Source organism: Ceratotherium simum, chromosome 33, assembly GCF_057802395.1.
Source record: "Ceratotherium simum simum isolate JZ-2026a chromosome 33, ASM5780239v1, whole genome shotgun sequence".
Classification (NCBI taxonomy): domain Eukaryota; kingdom Metazoa; phylum Chordata; class Mammalia; order Perissodactyla; family Rhinocerotidae; genus Ceratotherium; species Ceratotherium simum.
In genome coordinates, this window is record NC_141932.1 from 8,221,812 (window position 1) to 8,238,291 (window position 16,480).

General features: G+C 40.2%; 1 protein-coding gene across 1 annotated transcript; it reads left to right on the forward strand.

Annotated features, from left to right (window-relative positions):
* The first annotated feature begins 205 nt into the window (after nucleotides 1-205).
* On the forward strand, nucleotides 206-15,822 carry LOC106800042 (uncharacterized). Its single transcript, XM_014794181.2, has 4 exons — nucleotides 206-549; nucleotides 5,696-5,756; nucleotides 7,589-7,742; nucleotides 14,019-15,822. The coding sequence occupies exons 2-4, from the start codon at nucleotides 5,742-5,744 to the stop codon at nucleotides 15,749-15,751; spliced, it is 1,902 nt and encodes a 633-aa protein (XP_014649667.2). The 5' UTR covers nucleotides 206-549; nucleotides 5,696-5,741; the 3' UTR covers nucleotides 15,752-15,822.
* The last annotated feature ends 658 nt before the right edge of the window (nucleotides 15,823-16,480 follow it).

Consider the following 16,480-nt stretch of genomic DNA (forward strand, 5'->3'; position numbering starts at 1 on the left):
ACGTGTAAACCTGAGGGGCGGAGGAGAGCGCCAGACGCCGCGCCCAGCCCCGCCCTACGTCGCCCGACTCCCCCCCGCCTCTGTGCCCGCCCCGCCCTGTGGGCGCCGCCCCGATACGCATGCGCATGCGCGGTTTCCTGGAGCCGGAAGCGGATCACGCGGAGCAGCCGGCGTGCTGAGGTGAGTGAGTGTGTGTTTCTGGGTGGTAACTGCGCTTCCCGGTCCTCAGGCCCCGCCCCTCACACCCAGGTTTCGGGGTCGCTCCCTAAGTTAAATTCCATGAACCCGCTCTTCCGTCTCGCTGTGAGTTCGTCCCTTTTGCCTTTCGCGGCGTCACCATAGACGTCCCGAGTCGTGCGGTCCGGGAGTCTGCTTCCGTTTACCGTTAAAATTGCTCTGAGCCAGGTGCCACCCAACCTTTTTGCTTTAGGTCCGCGTAGACGCCAGCTGCCTGCCGTGTCGTTTTCCTGCTCAGAACCTTTTTCTGACGCCCCACTCCCCTCCCCCCCCACCCCCGCCCAACCGCGTGGTCAAGTCCTCACTCAGCAGGTGGGTACATGCCCTTCACCACCCCCAGGGAGAGCAGAGGAGAACAGAGATGGGGAGAAAGAGGCAGAAAGATATGGAGTTAGAGGCCACCAGAAAGTTTAGGGAGAAAGAACACGGGGATTGAAACAGGTTGCGACAGAGTCGGGCCAACACTCTGTAGGAGGAGTAATAGAGAGGGAGGGAAACAAAGGATGAGGAGAAACAGAGAAACACAGAAATGGACAAAGGAGAGGAGAGAACCAGAAGGACACAGAGACAAATACAGAGAGCAAAACACACAGCAGTGGAGAAAGCCAGGGTCCAAAACCCCGGCTAGTATTGAGTTGATTGGATATGGGTTATTAAGTTGTGAAGTAGTACAGATTTGTGCCTCTACAACCTAATTAATGTCAGGTTTGTGAAACTGTTTAAGTTTTGCAGAACATAATGAGAGTTACAAATCCAGGTTTATGAGGCATCTGCATTTTCTAATTATTGCATCGGAAGATAATTCCATTTCCAGCCCCTATCCACCTTGAGGGCAGAGACAGCTCAGTCAATTCTAGGTCACCCTCTTGCCTTTCAAGAAATGGAGGACTTTCTGTCCCTGTGGCTCATGTCATTCCTTTCTAAATTTGATGTATCCTCACACTTGTTTTAACTGAAGTACTTTTTAAATTTCCAAATTATTTTCATTCTTAGTTTTATTGTTCAGATAATGAGGTTTATATGCCTTCTACTCTATTTTGAAACTATTCTTTGATGTCTGTAAATAACTATAGTATTTCACTATGCATCTGCTAAGGATGTTGGTAGTCTTTTAACACCGAAAACTTAGTTTAACCAGTTAGTTTAAAAGTCAACATTTTATGTCTTACCTAAAGTGATCAGTTAAATTAGTGACTTCTGAGCTGAAGTGTCCAGCTACGGAGATGTTCCCCTCAAGTCCCCTGTGTCCTTTCTGTACAGATATTGAAGGATGGGCTGGATGCATGTGGAACTTTGTTCCAGTAGAGCCCATGTGTCGGTGATGAACCGCTTGCTCAGAGCCCATCCCCAAGTGACCCTCTTTCATGTTTTCCAAGACTAATAAAGCAGAGCACGCCCTTTCCCTTTAGGTTCTTATGGCTGGCCAAATAATTAAAAGACAGGTTAGCAGGAGAAAATAATACCAAGTTCAATAACATGTATACATGGGAGAAACCAGGGAAACTGAGTTTCTCAACAAAATGGTGGAGGTTCTCATCTTAAATACTATATTCAGCTAAAGACAAAGGACGATGTTGGAGGTGGGAGGAGTCAGTTATGGGAGATTCCCGGAAAAGCACAGTAATAAAAGTATGCAGATTTAAGTCCTCTCCTTCCATACTGAAAAGAGTTTCCAGCAATAAGATCATACCCTCCTCTTCCCAGTACAGAGAGGGAGATACCTTTACAAATGGAGATTTCTCTTATAAATGTAAATGTTTTGGTAAACAGAACTTTGAAAAGAATGGGCTAAACAAGAACCCTCCCAGTCTGTCACTTTTAGGCATAAGTTTGGGGGAAGGTTGAAGTTTCTTTCAGAGAAAATAATCAAGGTAAAGAGATATATTTCAGGGTGGCCAATTTTGATCTCCCATGTTAATAACTACTTGTAACTTCATTTTTTAAATATTTTTCTGGAAAAGAGGAATTAAATGCTTGGGTTTGATTAAACCCATCAAACAGAATCTCTTCTTGCTCAGGAATGTGAAATGTAATCTGGAATTTGAGCAGACCTTTTCTACTGCGCTATCCAGGTCACCACTTACACCCTGTTCTGCTCACTGAACTCAGACCTCTTCAGGGTATCTTGGTAAACTTTCTCCCCTCTGAGCCTCAATGCTTCCACCTGTAACATGGAGATTGGTAGAGTAGACCAGGAATTTTGAGTCTGAGCCAATGGGATCCCTGAAATGACCTTCACAATTTGGCGTATGTCTACATTTGACAGTTTTCTAGTACACGGTGCCCAGTTAGAATTTTCAGTGTGTCCCAGTTTCCAAAATTAATGAAAATCTCTTAGATGTTCCTGGATCCCACTGTCCCCCACAGCCTACTGCTGCACTCCCACAGGGCCCAGTGCTCCAGCTGCCTCCCTCAGAGGAGAGGCATCTCTATCTGCTCCTCAAGAAGCTTTCATGTCATTTGTTGTCAATTTCTTTTCTTTCTTTTTTTTTGTGATGAGATCAGCTCTGTGCTAACATCTTCCAGTCCTCCTCTTTTTTTTTTTTGCTGAGGAAGACTGGCCCTGGGCCAACATACGTGCCCCTCTTCCTCCACTTTATATGGGGCTCTGCCACAGCATGGCTTGCCAAGCAGTGCATCGGTGTGTGCCCCGGATCTGAACCGGAGAACCCAGGGTCACTGCAGCAGAGCACGTGCACTTAACTGCTTGTGACCTGGCCTCCCGTTGTCAATTTCTTAAGAGGAAATATCTCAGCTTCCAGGATGAGTGGTGGACACACATCTAATTCTGTAGGAAGCCGGGCTGCAAAGGACACCAGATTCAAAGGAACCCGAAAGCAGAGGGCTAGGGCTTATTGGAGGGGGGAGGACAAACACACAGGGAAACCTTCTGGGGCGGAGGAGAGCCTCAGACACCCCGCCACCAGCCACCTGATGCCAGCCCCGCCCTGTTGGCCCCACCCCCATACGCATGGCTTGCGCAGTTTCCTGGAGACCGGAAGTTGATCACACGGAGCAACCAGCGCACTAGGGTCAGTGAGTCTGTTTCTGCTTGGCGCCTGCGCTTCTGGATCCTCAGGCCCGCATCCTCCATGCCCAGGTTTCGGGGTCTCCCCCTAAGTTAAAACATCTGAACCCCCTCCTCACTCTCGCTGTGAGTTCGTGCCTTTCACTTCCCACAGGGGCTTTGCCATAGACGTCCCGAGCCATGCAGCTCAGTTGGGTCTGGGAGTCTGCGTCCATTTCCCATTAAAATCTCAGACAGCTGCAGGCCCAACCTTTCTGCCTTGGGTCTGCGTAGACACTGACCACCCCGTTGTTTTCCTGCTCAACCTTTTTCTCATGCCCCACTCCCCTCACCCCGCCCAACCCTGTGGTGAAGTCCTGGCTCAGCAAGGGAATACATGCCCTTCGCCTCCCTCCAGGGAGAGCAGAGGGGAACAGAGATGGGGAGAAAGAGACAGAAATATATGGAGTTAGAGGCCACCAGAAAGTTTAGAGAGAAAGAACGCAGGGATTGAGACAGAGGTTGCAATCGAGTGGGGCCAACAGTGTAGGAGGAGGAATAGAGAGGGAGGGAACCAAAAGGATAAGGAGAAACAGAGAGGGAGAAACACAGAAATGGACGAGGAGAGAGAACCAGAAGGACACACAAATGGAAGGACACACAAATACAGAGAACACAACACAGCGGTGGAGAAACCCAGGGACCCAAACCCTGGGCGAGTATTTTGATTGGCTATGGGATATTAAGTTGTGAATAGTACTGACTTGTGGCTCTGTAACCTAATTAAATATTTGTTGAACTGCTAAAATTTTGCAGAAGACAATGAGAGTTACAAAACCAGGTTTATGAGACATCAACTTTTTCTAATTACTGCACCAGAAGATAATTCCATTTGCAGCCCCTATTCACCCTGAGGGCAGAGACTTAGTCAATTCCAGGTCACCCTCTTCCCTTTCAAGAAATGGGGGAGGACTTACTGTACCTGTGGCTCATGTCCTTCTTTTCTAAATTTGGTGTACCTCACACTTGTTTTAACTTAAATACTTTTTTAATTTCCAAATTATTTTCCCTCTTAATTTTATTGTTCAGAGGATGTGGTTTGTATGCCTTCTACTCTGTCATATATTGGAACTGTGCTTTGATGTCTGTGAATAACTATAGTATTTCATTATGCATTTGGTAAGGATGTTGGTAATCTTTTATCACTGAAAACCTAGTTTAAACGGTTTAAAACTCAACAGTTTATATCTTCCCTAAAGTGATCTGTTAAATTAGTGACTTCTGACCTGAAGTCTCCAACTTTGTGGATGTTCCCCTCAAGTCCCCTGTGTCCTTTTGGTACAGATGTTGAAGGATGGGCTAGATATATGTGGAACTTTGTTCCAATAGAGTCTGTGTGTCCATGATGAACGGATTGCTCAGAGCCCATCTCCAAGTGACCCTCCTTCATGTTTTCCAAGACTAGTAACTATTTTAACTTCATTTTTAAAATACTTTTCTGGAAAAGAGAAATTAAATGCTTGAATCTGATTAAACCCATGAAAGAGAATCTTGTCTTGCTTAGGAATGTGAAATGTAATCTGGAATTAGAGCAGACCCTTTCTATTGCCCTGTCCAGGCCACCACTTACACCCCGTTCTGCTGACTGAACTCAGACCTCTTCAAGGTAACTTGGTAGACTTCCTCCCCCTCTGAGCCTCACTGCACCCACCTGTAACATGGAGTTGATAGAGTAGACCAGGAATTCTGAGTCTGAGCTAATGGGATCCCTATAATGATTTTCATAATTTGGTGTATGTCTGTATTTGCCAGTTTTCTAGGACAGGGTGCCCAGTTATTATTTGCAATGTGTCCCAGTCCTACAAAAATAAAGAAAATCGCTAAGGAAGAGGCAGAGACAGAGGCATGCCTCTCCTTCAGCTTCACTCTCCCCCTCTCTGTGTTTTATGGGTAAATGTTTAGTTTGATTATGTCATCTGACAATAAGGCCTGTGATGGTTTGCCATCACCCTCAGGAAAAAAATCTAAACTAAATATTGCTACAGTAGGGAGCTCTGGAGTTGGGTAGCCTTTCAGAGTTTGTCCAAACTGAAGGAAGGCACAGACTTCCATATCCTGCATCAACCACTCATTGGATGTGGGCTGCCCAGGGAGGGGCCAAGATTTTGATAACACAGTTTCCTTACACTTCATGTTAAGTGGACAAAGGAGAATGCAGTTGCAGCAGTGTGTGTGAGTTTCAGTAGGAGGGTCGGGCTTTCTGGAGAAATGAGTGAAAAACTCATATATTGGTCTCTGTCTGGAGTTTACTTTCCCTGCATCCCTCCTGTTACAGTGGGCAGCAAAGGGCCATCTGTCCCCTGTATTGAGGTTCTCCCTATGTGTATACTTGTGGCAGAGGAAGGGGGTGTGGTGATTCTAAGCATAGAACAACGTATTTTTGTCATACAGAATAATCTAACCTGGGAATCCCAGACGAAGAGGAAAGAAAGGCGGAATGGCTCTTTCCAAGGTAAAAGTCATATTCTTAGTGGATTGTTCTGTCCTCTCCTTCCTAAATTGCCATATGTTGGACTTGCTAATCTTCTCTGTCTCTGAAGGGTCCTACCTAAAATGTTGACTTAGTGTTATTTAGCTGACAGTACTCTTCAAAGTACTAGCAAGATTCAGTGGAATCCCCACCAAAATCCCAACAGCCTTTTTTGCACAAATAGGAAACCCAAATTTAAAATTCACATTGAATTGGTAAGGACCCCAAATAAGCAAAATAATATTTAAAATGAACATAGTTGGGGGACTAAAATTCCCAGTGTCAAACTTTACTACAAACCTAAAGAAATCATAACTGTGGTTCCAGCATGAGGATAGAAATATAAGTCAGAGCAATAGAGCTGAGAGTCCAAAAATAAGCACTCACGTCTGTAATCAGTTCCTTTTCACAAGGGTGCCAAAAACTTTCAGTGAGAAAGGAATAGTCTCTTAAGAGGCATGGAGATAACTGCATATCCACATGAAAGAGAATGAAATGGAACCTCTCCCTTTCCTTATAAAAAAATTAATTCAAAATCCACCGAAGCCTAAATATAACACCTAAAGCTATAAAACGCTGATGAAAATGTAGGGATAAATCTTGATGACCTTGGATTTGGCAATGGACTTTTAGATATGACACCAAAAGCAAAGAGAGAAAGACAAAATAGATAAATTGGTCTCCAGCAAAATTAAAAAATATGTGCATTGAAGGGCACTATCACATAAGTGAAACACAGTCTACCAAATGGGAGAAAATGTTTCCAAATCACAGATCTTGTCTGGGTCTAGTATCCAGAATATATGAAGAACTCCGACAACTCAACCAAAATTCAAAGAGCTCAATTAAAAAAATGGTCAAACAAATTTAATAGACGTTTCTCCATAAAGGATATACAATGGCCAACAAGCACGTGAAGAGATGGTCAATAAAATGTCATCAGGAAAATGCAAAATTGAAACCACAATGAGATATCATGTCACACAGTAGGATGAATACACTAAAACACAAAATGGCAACTGTTGGTAAAGATGTGGAGAAATTAGAATCCTGATACATTGCTGGAAAACGGTCTCACTGTTGTGGAATACAGTGTAGCATCTCCTTAAAAAATTAAACCGTGTAACCGGTAATTCCACTTCTAGGTACATAGGCAAAAGATTTGAAAACAGATATTCAAACATGTGTTCATAGCAGCACAATTAACATTAGCCAGAATGTGGTGACAACTCAAATGTCCATGAAAGGATGAGTGAATAAATAAAACATGCTATAGTCATACAATGAAATTATTGAGCCATAAAAAAGGAATGTAGTCCTGATACATACTACACCATGAATGAAGCAAAACTATTATTCTATGTGAAATAAGCCAGATACTAATGGTCACACATTTCCCACCATTCCAGTGATATGAAAATATCTAAAATAGGTAAATCCATAGAGACAGAAAGAATATTAGTGTTTACCAGGGACTGGGGAGAGAGGGGAGTGGGAAGCAACTGCTTAGTGGGTAATGGATTTCCTTTGGGATGAGAAAGATGTTTTTGAACTAGATAGAAGTGATGTTTGTACAACATTGTGAATGTAGTAAATGCCACTGAATTGTAGTTTGAAATGGCTAACTTTGTTATGTGGATTTCACCTCATTTAAGAGAAAATTAGAGCACTATAATTTGCTCTAAATTTTCTTACATCATGAGTGAGAAGACTGACTCCAGCGGAGTCAATCCTTACACATGTCTGCTTGTCTCATTTGTGTCAAAATAAGAACTCTGTCCTTGTTGACATGGTGAAATGTGCTTTCCTTTCAGGGTCGGTTGACCTTTAGAGATGTGGCCATAGAATTCTCTCGGGAGGAGTGGGAATGCCTGGACCCTGCTCAGAGGGCGTTGTACAGGGACGTGATGTTGGAGAACTACAGGAACCTGCTCTCCCTGGGTGAGGATAACTTCCCTTCTGAAGTTGGTAACTACTTTTGTATATCTTTGCATTCTCCCTTGTGAGTGTCTTGGGAGTCCCTACCATACTTGTCTGAGTTCCAAATCCCGAATCTTAAGAGAGTGATTGAAGTTGTTTTGGTTCAGAAGGGAAAGGCTTTCTAGTGTGGCCCATGGACTCTAACTTCCCCTTTCTTCAGAAGTTCTGCACATATTGTGCCTGATTAGTGGTGGTTGCAGAACAGTAGTAGTCAGAGAACCTTATGGCAAAGTTGTAAAAATATCTGACTTTGTGGTTTTACTTTTGTGCTTTTGAGGCAGTAGTTCTTGGGGTAGAGCTGGATGTCTGCATACTTTTTATTGCTGTGGAAGAGTCACCCTCAGCTAACATCTGTTGCCAATCTTCCTCTTTTTTTTTTTTTGCTTGAGGAAGATTAGCCGTGAGTTAACATCTGTGCCAATCTTCCCCTTTTTGGCATGTGGTTCACTGGGACATGCTGACGAGTGGTGTAGGTCTGCGCCTGGGATGTGGGCCCGTGAACCTGGCCCGCCTAAGTGGAGTGCGCCGAACTTAACCACTATGTGACCGTGCCAGCCCCAGATGCCTGCATACTTAAAATGACCTCTTAGCTTTCAGGAGGCAGTCAGTTGGCTGATTTTTGAAATATTTTTCTAGACCCATCTGTAACGTTCTCTCAGCTTAACAAAGAGCTGAGAATGTGTTCTGGAGAAACATAGCATATCATGTTCCATTTTTCTTTGTAAGTGGAAATCTCTCTTGAGTAGAATATTATCTCCATTTTTGAACAAGGGAAACAGCCCTGGAATGTGGAGAGTGAAGGGAAGGTAGGAAAAAATACAGATGGTTTGGAATGTATGGAGATGTGAACACAAGTATGAGCTCAGATAGATGGGCTCAGAGTAAGCTGCCCTGTTAAATATTGTTTGAGAAACTCTCCTCAATGGGGAGTGATCTGTGGGAAAATAAAGGTTCATTGCTTATGAGCTCTCAAAAGACATTGCCCCCCACCAACTACACACACTTACCACTGCTATTGAAATGTGTAAATGTTTAAACTCGCACTCTACCATGATGCTCCAGCTCACGCAGAGGCAGCGAAAGCTTTATCATGACACGCAATACTCTATCATCTGGCTCCTGTCACCACTTTGGCCCCTTGATTTGAGGGAGACCAAGATGGCTGTCTCCATGGAGTCTTCTTTCCCCTTCATCTCTCTTGGTTCTCAGTCCATAGAGATCGCTGAGGCCTCTGTAGTCCTGACCTCAGGACCTCTTCAGTTTTCATTCACATTTCATGTCCTTGGTAGAACTTACCAGGAGATGGACAAGAAAATAGCTGCTCTTCCATTGTCTGTGGGGTGCCATGAAACTCCCTGGGCTGTGTCAGGCCCTTTCTGCCTGTTCAGGCCCCTCAGCCATCTCTTCAGTTCTGTTTTTGCCACATGTGTGTAAAGAGGAAAGTGATTTGAGATTGTCGCTGAGAAGTAATATAAAGACTAGACACTGAGATTCTCTCTTTGGTCCCCGTTGCTACATGGGAGTATATCTCAGTCTTTCAGGTGCTCACCCCACAGCCCGTAGGCACAGTGCGCGGGCCCTTCTCAAGAACCTCCCAATATCCGACTCTCTTATTTTACTCCCATACCTTATATTTTTCTCCCTCTTCCTGCTCTGTCTGCCAGGGAACATAGAAAGAACTTGGTCTTCCTGATTTCTTATTTTCCTAAATTTTGCCTCTGAAACTTACTTTTGAAATACACATTCCAAGGGTCTGAAGTTTCATCCTCTTTTTCTTTTGAGATAACTCATCTTTAGGTGAGGAACAACTTTTGATGGACTCTCCCATGGAGGTTGTTTACTGGGTAATAGAAAATTCTTGAAGGAGAATACTGATTAATAAATAATGTTAGAACATCATCCTGCTCCTTACAGAAGTGCCTCTGGAAGCCAGTGTGTAGTAGTCAGCATGTCCCAGGATCCTGAGGTGGAAAGTATTAGGAGAGCCTGACTGAAAAGTGATTCCAATTGTCCAGGTTTTTGAGGACTTGAACAGTGTCTCCTAAGGGCACTATGACAATGTTGTTGAGATATAATACGATCATCTCCTTTGAGCGGGCAATAAATAAAAGGTGTAGGAACTTAACCTAAGGAGAACACCGTCCAAGTTCACAACCTAATTTCTGTGAGACTGTTGAGTAAACTGCTGTTCATGCCACATTGTGTATCCCGTGTCTCCCCTGTGTCTCCTCTTTTTCATTCACCTTCAACAACTATGCTTTTGACACATTTATTGAAGGAGTTTATCAAGTGAAATGATGCCTATACTTTTTAAGTCTACTGTAATTTGTTTTAAGTCACACTTTCATCTTGCAAATTTCATTGTTATAAATGACGTTGTTTTCTATTTATTTCATCAGCTCGATATTGTTGATGATACCCTTAGTGTTCTTTTTTTTTCCTGCAATTTGGGGTTGCGGGGTCAAGGAATGAATATTGTTTTATATACATCATGTGATTTCTTTCTTGAGTGGTTATGACTCATTATTAGACCTGTATAATCTCCACAATTTTTTGAAGAGATAGTCTTAGTTATTATGTTTACTTGTTTCATATTACTTAGTGCCTAGTAGTGTTAAGAGACACCTTTGTTGTAGACAATTTTTTTGAACAGTTTTAGTTTCACAGAAAAATAGAGCAAATGGTACAGAGATTTCCCATATATTTCCTACCCCTACACATGCAGACCCTCCCCAGTATCAACATCCCACACCAGTGTGCTACATTTGTTACCATTGATGAACCTGCACTGACACCTCATTATCACCCAAAGTCCGTCTTTACCTTAGAGTTCACTCTTGATGTTGTACATTCTCTGGGTTGGACCAACATTTAATGACACATAACTACCATAATAGTATCTTACAGACTAGTTTCATTGCCCTAAAAATCCTCTGTTCTCTGCCTGTTCATCTCTCCCTCCCTCTTAACCCTTGCAACCACTGATCTCTTTACTATCTTCGTATGCCTTTTCAAGAATATCATATAGTTAGAATCAAACTGTATATAGCCCTTTCAGATTTTCTTCTTTCACTTGGTTATATGCATTTCAGTTTCATCCATGTCTCTTCATGGCTTGATAGCTCATTTCTTTTTAGTGCTGGATGATGCTTCCATTATCTGGATGCGCCTCAGTTTATTTCTCTATACACCTTCAAAAGAACATCTTGGTTGCATCCAAGTTATGGCAGTTATGGGCGAAGCTGCTATAAACGTTTATGTGCATGTTTTTATTGGAAATAACTTTTCAAATCACTTGGGTAAATACCCAGGAGCATGATTGCTACATCATGTTGTTAAACTACATTCAGTTTTGTCACAAAAGACAAAGTATCTTCCAATGTTGGGGTACCATTTTGCATCCCCATCAGCAGTGAATGAAAGTTCTTCTTTCTCCAGATCCTTGACAGTATTTGATGTTGTCAATGTTCTAGATTTTGTCAATTCTCATGTTTGTAGTGGTATCTCATTGTTTTTACACACTTTCCTCAAATTTATTGCATTTTTGAAACTGAGAATTTTTAATATGTTGAAAACATTTTTTATTACGTTACTTAGCTACAGAAATACCATTCATGTGGTTTTCTGTTTTTTTTTTTTTTTAGGTAAGATACATTGCTTTTTCCATAGTATATGTAGTTTTCTGAAAAATACTTGGATTTGATTTTAATTCACTGATTTTTTATTATTTTGCTATAAATTGTTTATTCTATTAATTATTCTATCTTGATTTGTCATGCACATCTTCGTATACTAGACTAATATTTAAATATCCTCTTTTATGTAAGAGAAAATAGGCATTTTTTTACACTCCATTATTCCCTCATTACTACTGCTTTTGAGATTCCTGTTGCCCAGACAATTTACGTTCTTGAAAGTACATATTTCAATTAAGCCATGAAGCTTGTTTTGTTCCCTGTCTTCCCTTTCAGCTGAATTCTATAATAAGTACCTGGTCCTTATTGACACACATTCCATTGCTGTCCTTTTGTTCTGAGTATTATTGGACACTTATTTTGCTTAGCACATCTCTGTACATAGCTCTCTGCCGTGGATCACCATGGTACTGCCAAAAATTTTTCCTACACTTAAATGCTGCAACTAACACCCTTTTTCCTTGCCAGCAATTCTTTGCTCTAGGTTATTTAGGGGTACTGCTTTCTGATGTTTGTGAAGTTAGAACTGATTACTTTTAGATTAGTCTATATTAATTTCTATAAATTCATAAGGATAATAACTGTATGTCCACTAAGAGCATTTCCCATGTACTATCTCATATGTCTTTGGGATTGTAATGTCAAAAGATTGAAAGAAATGATTTCAAATAATTGAAGTTTTAAAGCAAAGGAGAGTCTGTTATTTTAAATAACATACAAGGACACTTGGACTAACAAACTCAATGTGTCAAAACTGATAAATTTCTATTTTTAAATCTATATAATATAGTTCATGAGTTATGTTTTACCAAATATAATCACATCTCCAAAGAATGAAACCTTGACAATAACCTCCCGCTAATTTGTTTCCACCATACAACCTCTGTACCCCCAGTCAGTGATCATTATCCAGCACCCATCATCACCCTCTATTGCTGGACCCTTGCGAGGGTTTTATCGCATGGATATGTGTTTGTACAGAGTGAATTCATCCATTCTTCTCTTGGTAGTCTTTTCCATGTTTTTGCTTTTGGGATCCTACTAAGAACATTCTTGTACATGTTTTCTGGAATGTATATATGACTCTCGAGTATATACCTAAAAATGGAATTTATGGCATATTCAGTTGGATCACTTTTAGAGCAAATATTAGAATAGATGTAAATTTGCATTCTTCCCTTAACACCACACTGTCTCCCTTTTTATCTTCCTTGTTGTCTTCATCCCCATAGTATAGTTCCTACGGAATGAGTATTATGCCTCTTGCTGAAAGAATTCCTCTTTTTCTAAATCCCAGTCCTGGCCTTTTCTCAGATTTTGTATTGATCCAAATAAATGACACTGCTGGCTTTGTGTATATTAATTTTTAGCACCTAGGCACCCCAGTTTCCACAGGACCCACACCTCCCCATGCTACATGCTTTGCATTATATCTTGTATGTTTTCTTTTTGTAATTGTTTTCTATATTGTATTCTTTCACTGTACATCATAAATTTTCAAACCATGTCCTATATACTATCCGCATTTTTTGAACCTCTAACTCAATAATTAAATGAGACTTCATAGAGAGTTGTTCTGTGTACTAGCTATTATATAACTGTAGGCATGAAATCATATTTGAGATTTCTGACAGTCTTCCATAATTTTTTTTTCTTTTTTCTGGTTTTCTCTTTTTTTTTTTTTTTCTAAGGAAGATTGGCCCTAAGCTAACATCAGTCACCAATCTTTCTCTTTTTCTTTATCTTTTTTGGCTTGGGGAAGATTCATCCTGAGCTAACATCTGTGCCAATCTCCCTCTATTTTGTATTTTTCTCACCACCACAGGTTTGCCACTGATGAGTGATATAGGTCCACGGCCAGGAACAGAACTCAGGCCACAAAAGCAGAGCACACTGAACTTAAGCACTAGGCCATGGGGCTGTCCCCTTTACTTTTAATCTTTATGATAATCTGTGTTTATTTGAAACTAGTTCAAATTTATGATTTACAAGATATTGTTCTTTTTTACTATTGTGTGGTCATCCTTGAATGTAAATCTCTCCTTAGTTCCTTAGGAAGAATTGTTTAGAATTTCAGAGACTATTATTTTTTATAATTGTGGTTAATTATTAACTTACCTAATTTATCATGGGTTACAAAAATGTTTTATTATTGTTTTATAGATATTTTGGTAATTTTTCTTGCATCATATCAACACAGCTTATCATAAAGATTGAGAACTATGGACGACAACCTCAAATTTCCATTATGATTTCATGCCTATGGTTATATACTAGCCAATATGTACATCAATTTACCTAACTGTTGAGTGTCATTTAATTATCCAGTTATATGGCCTGAAAATATTTATAGTACATACGGTGTGTTTTGAAAATTTATTATCAAAGGGGAGAGAAAAATACTAATATGGAAAAATTGTAACACTAAAAATTTAGAAATATGTACATTACAATGGTGCTTGAAGACAGAGATTCAGAAATTTAACAACTTTGTTCATTATAGGGATTATTTTTTGTATAATTAATTTAATATAAAATATTTCTCTTCCAATTAAATTGTATTTAATAGGAAGCCTTTCTGCTGGATTTGCAATAAAGGAATTATCACCAAGAGAGGACATTAATGAAAGAAAATTCTACCATCTGCTGATATTGGAAAGAAATGAAAGCCATGGCATCAAGGATTTTGACCTCAAAGAAGTCTTGGAAAATATACACGAGTTTGGGAGTGTGTGGGGATATGATGCAAGAAATGACAAAGGAGTGCCTTTAATCCATAAAGAAAAGCTCACTCATAGGATAGATGAACGTAATAAATCCACAAATAATTTTCCTCAAAAGCAGAGTGTTTCTGTAAGAAATAATACATACCAATATTTCATGCATGATGAGCCATTTATAGGCGATTTGTTAAAACTGAAAAATGACATAACTCATCCTAGAAATGAGTATATAATGTGTTTGAAAAATAGAACTGGATTAAGTTGGCAGGCACAGCCGGCTGAGCTGCAGAGATTTAAAACTGAGGAGAAAATTTATGAATGCAGTCAAGTTGAGAAGTCTGTCAACCATGGTTCCTCAGTTTCACCACTTCAACAAATCCCTCCCAGTGTCAAAAATATTGGTAATAAATATAGGGAGGTTTTTAAATATCTTTTGTTACCTGCACAATATGGGCAAACACACACTAAAGAAAAATCTTACAAATGTAATAAATGTGGGAAGGCTTTTAGCAAAAGCTCATACCTCTTGAAACATGATAGAATTCATTCTGGACAGAGACCTTACAAATGTAATGAGTGTGGCAAAGCTTTTAATAAGTGCTCGAACCGTAGTAGACATCAGAAAATGCACACAGGAGAGAAATCAGATAAATGTGATGTAGGTGGCAAAATCTTTCATCAAAGTTCAAACTTTGCAACTCATCAGAGAGTGGATACTGGGGAGAAACCTTACAAATGTAATGAATGCAGCAAAGCCTTTCCTAAAAACTCAAGGCTTACTCAACATAAAAGAATCCATACTGGGGAGAAACCTTACAAGTGTAATGAATGCGACAAAGCCTTTTCTAGACATTCAAGCCTTACTCGACATAAGAGAATCCATACTGGAGAGAAACCTTACAAATGTAATGAGTGTGGCAAATCTTTTATCCTTTTTGTAAGCCTTAAAAGACATCAGAATATCCACACAGGAGAGAAACCTTATAAATGTAACACGTGTGGCAGATCTTTTACCGATTTTGTATGCCTTAAAACACATCAGAAAACCCATACTGGAGAGAAAGCTTACAAATGTAATCAGTGTGGCAAATCTCTTACCCGATTTTCAAGCCTTACACAACATCAGAAAATTCATACTGGTGAGAAATCTTACAGGTGTAATGAGTGTGGCAAAGCCTTTGGGTGCAGTTCACATCTTACTCGACATCAGAAAATCCATACTGGAGAGAAACCTTACAAATGTAATAAATGTGGCAAGGTCTGTAGTCAAAAGTCACATCTTGTAATTCATCAGAGAATTCATACTGGAGAGAAACCTTACAAATGTGATGAATGTGACAAAGCCTTTGCTCAGCGTTCATCACTGACTCAGCATAACAGAATCCATACTGGAGAGAAACTTTACAAATGTACTGAGTGTGGCAGATCTTTTACCCTTTCTGTAAGCCTTAAAAGACATCAGAAAATCCACACAGGAGAGAAACCTTACAAATGTAATGAGTGTGGTAAATTTTTTACCCTTATATTAAGCCTTAAAAGACATCAGAAAATCCACACGAGAGGAACCTTACAAATGTAATGAGTGTGGCAAATCTTTTACCCATTTTGTATTCCTTAAAAGACATCAGAAAACCCATACTGGAGAGAAACCTTACAAATGTAATGGATGTGACAAAGCCTTTGCTTAGTGTTCAGGACTTATCAGCATAAAAGAATCCATACTGTAGAGAAACTTGACAAATGTAATGAGTGTGACAAATCTTTTACCCAATTTTCATGCCTTAAAAGACATAAGAAAATGTATGCTGGAGACAAAACTTAAAAATGTATTGAATGTGGCAAATCCTTTATGGATGTTTCAGAAGTTACTCGACACAAGAAACTCCATACTGCACAGAAACTTTACAAATATAATGAATCTGGCTAGGTTTGTAGTCAAAAGCTGAACCTTGCAATTCATCAGAGAATTCATACTGGAGAGAAACCTTACAAATGTAATGAATGCAGCAAAGCCTTACTCAGCATGAGAATCCATACTGGAGAGAACCCATAGAAATGTACCTACTGTAGCAAATCTTTTACTCAATTTTCAAGCCGCCTTCAGCATTAGAGAATCCATACTGGAGAGAAACCTTACAAATGTAATAAGTATGTCCGAGCTTTACCCCATTTGCAAGCTTACCTAGGCAACAGAACATACATACTGAAAAGAAACATTATACACCTAATATATGTGGCACTACTTTTATTCAAAAGCTCAAGTTTTCGGAATCCTCAGAGAATTCATAGTAGCAAGAAACCTTACAAA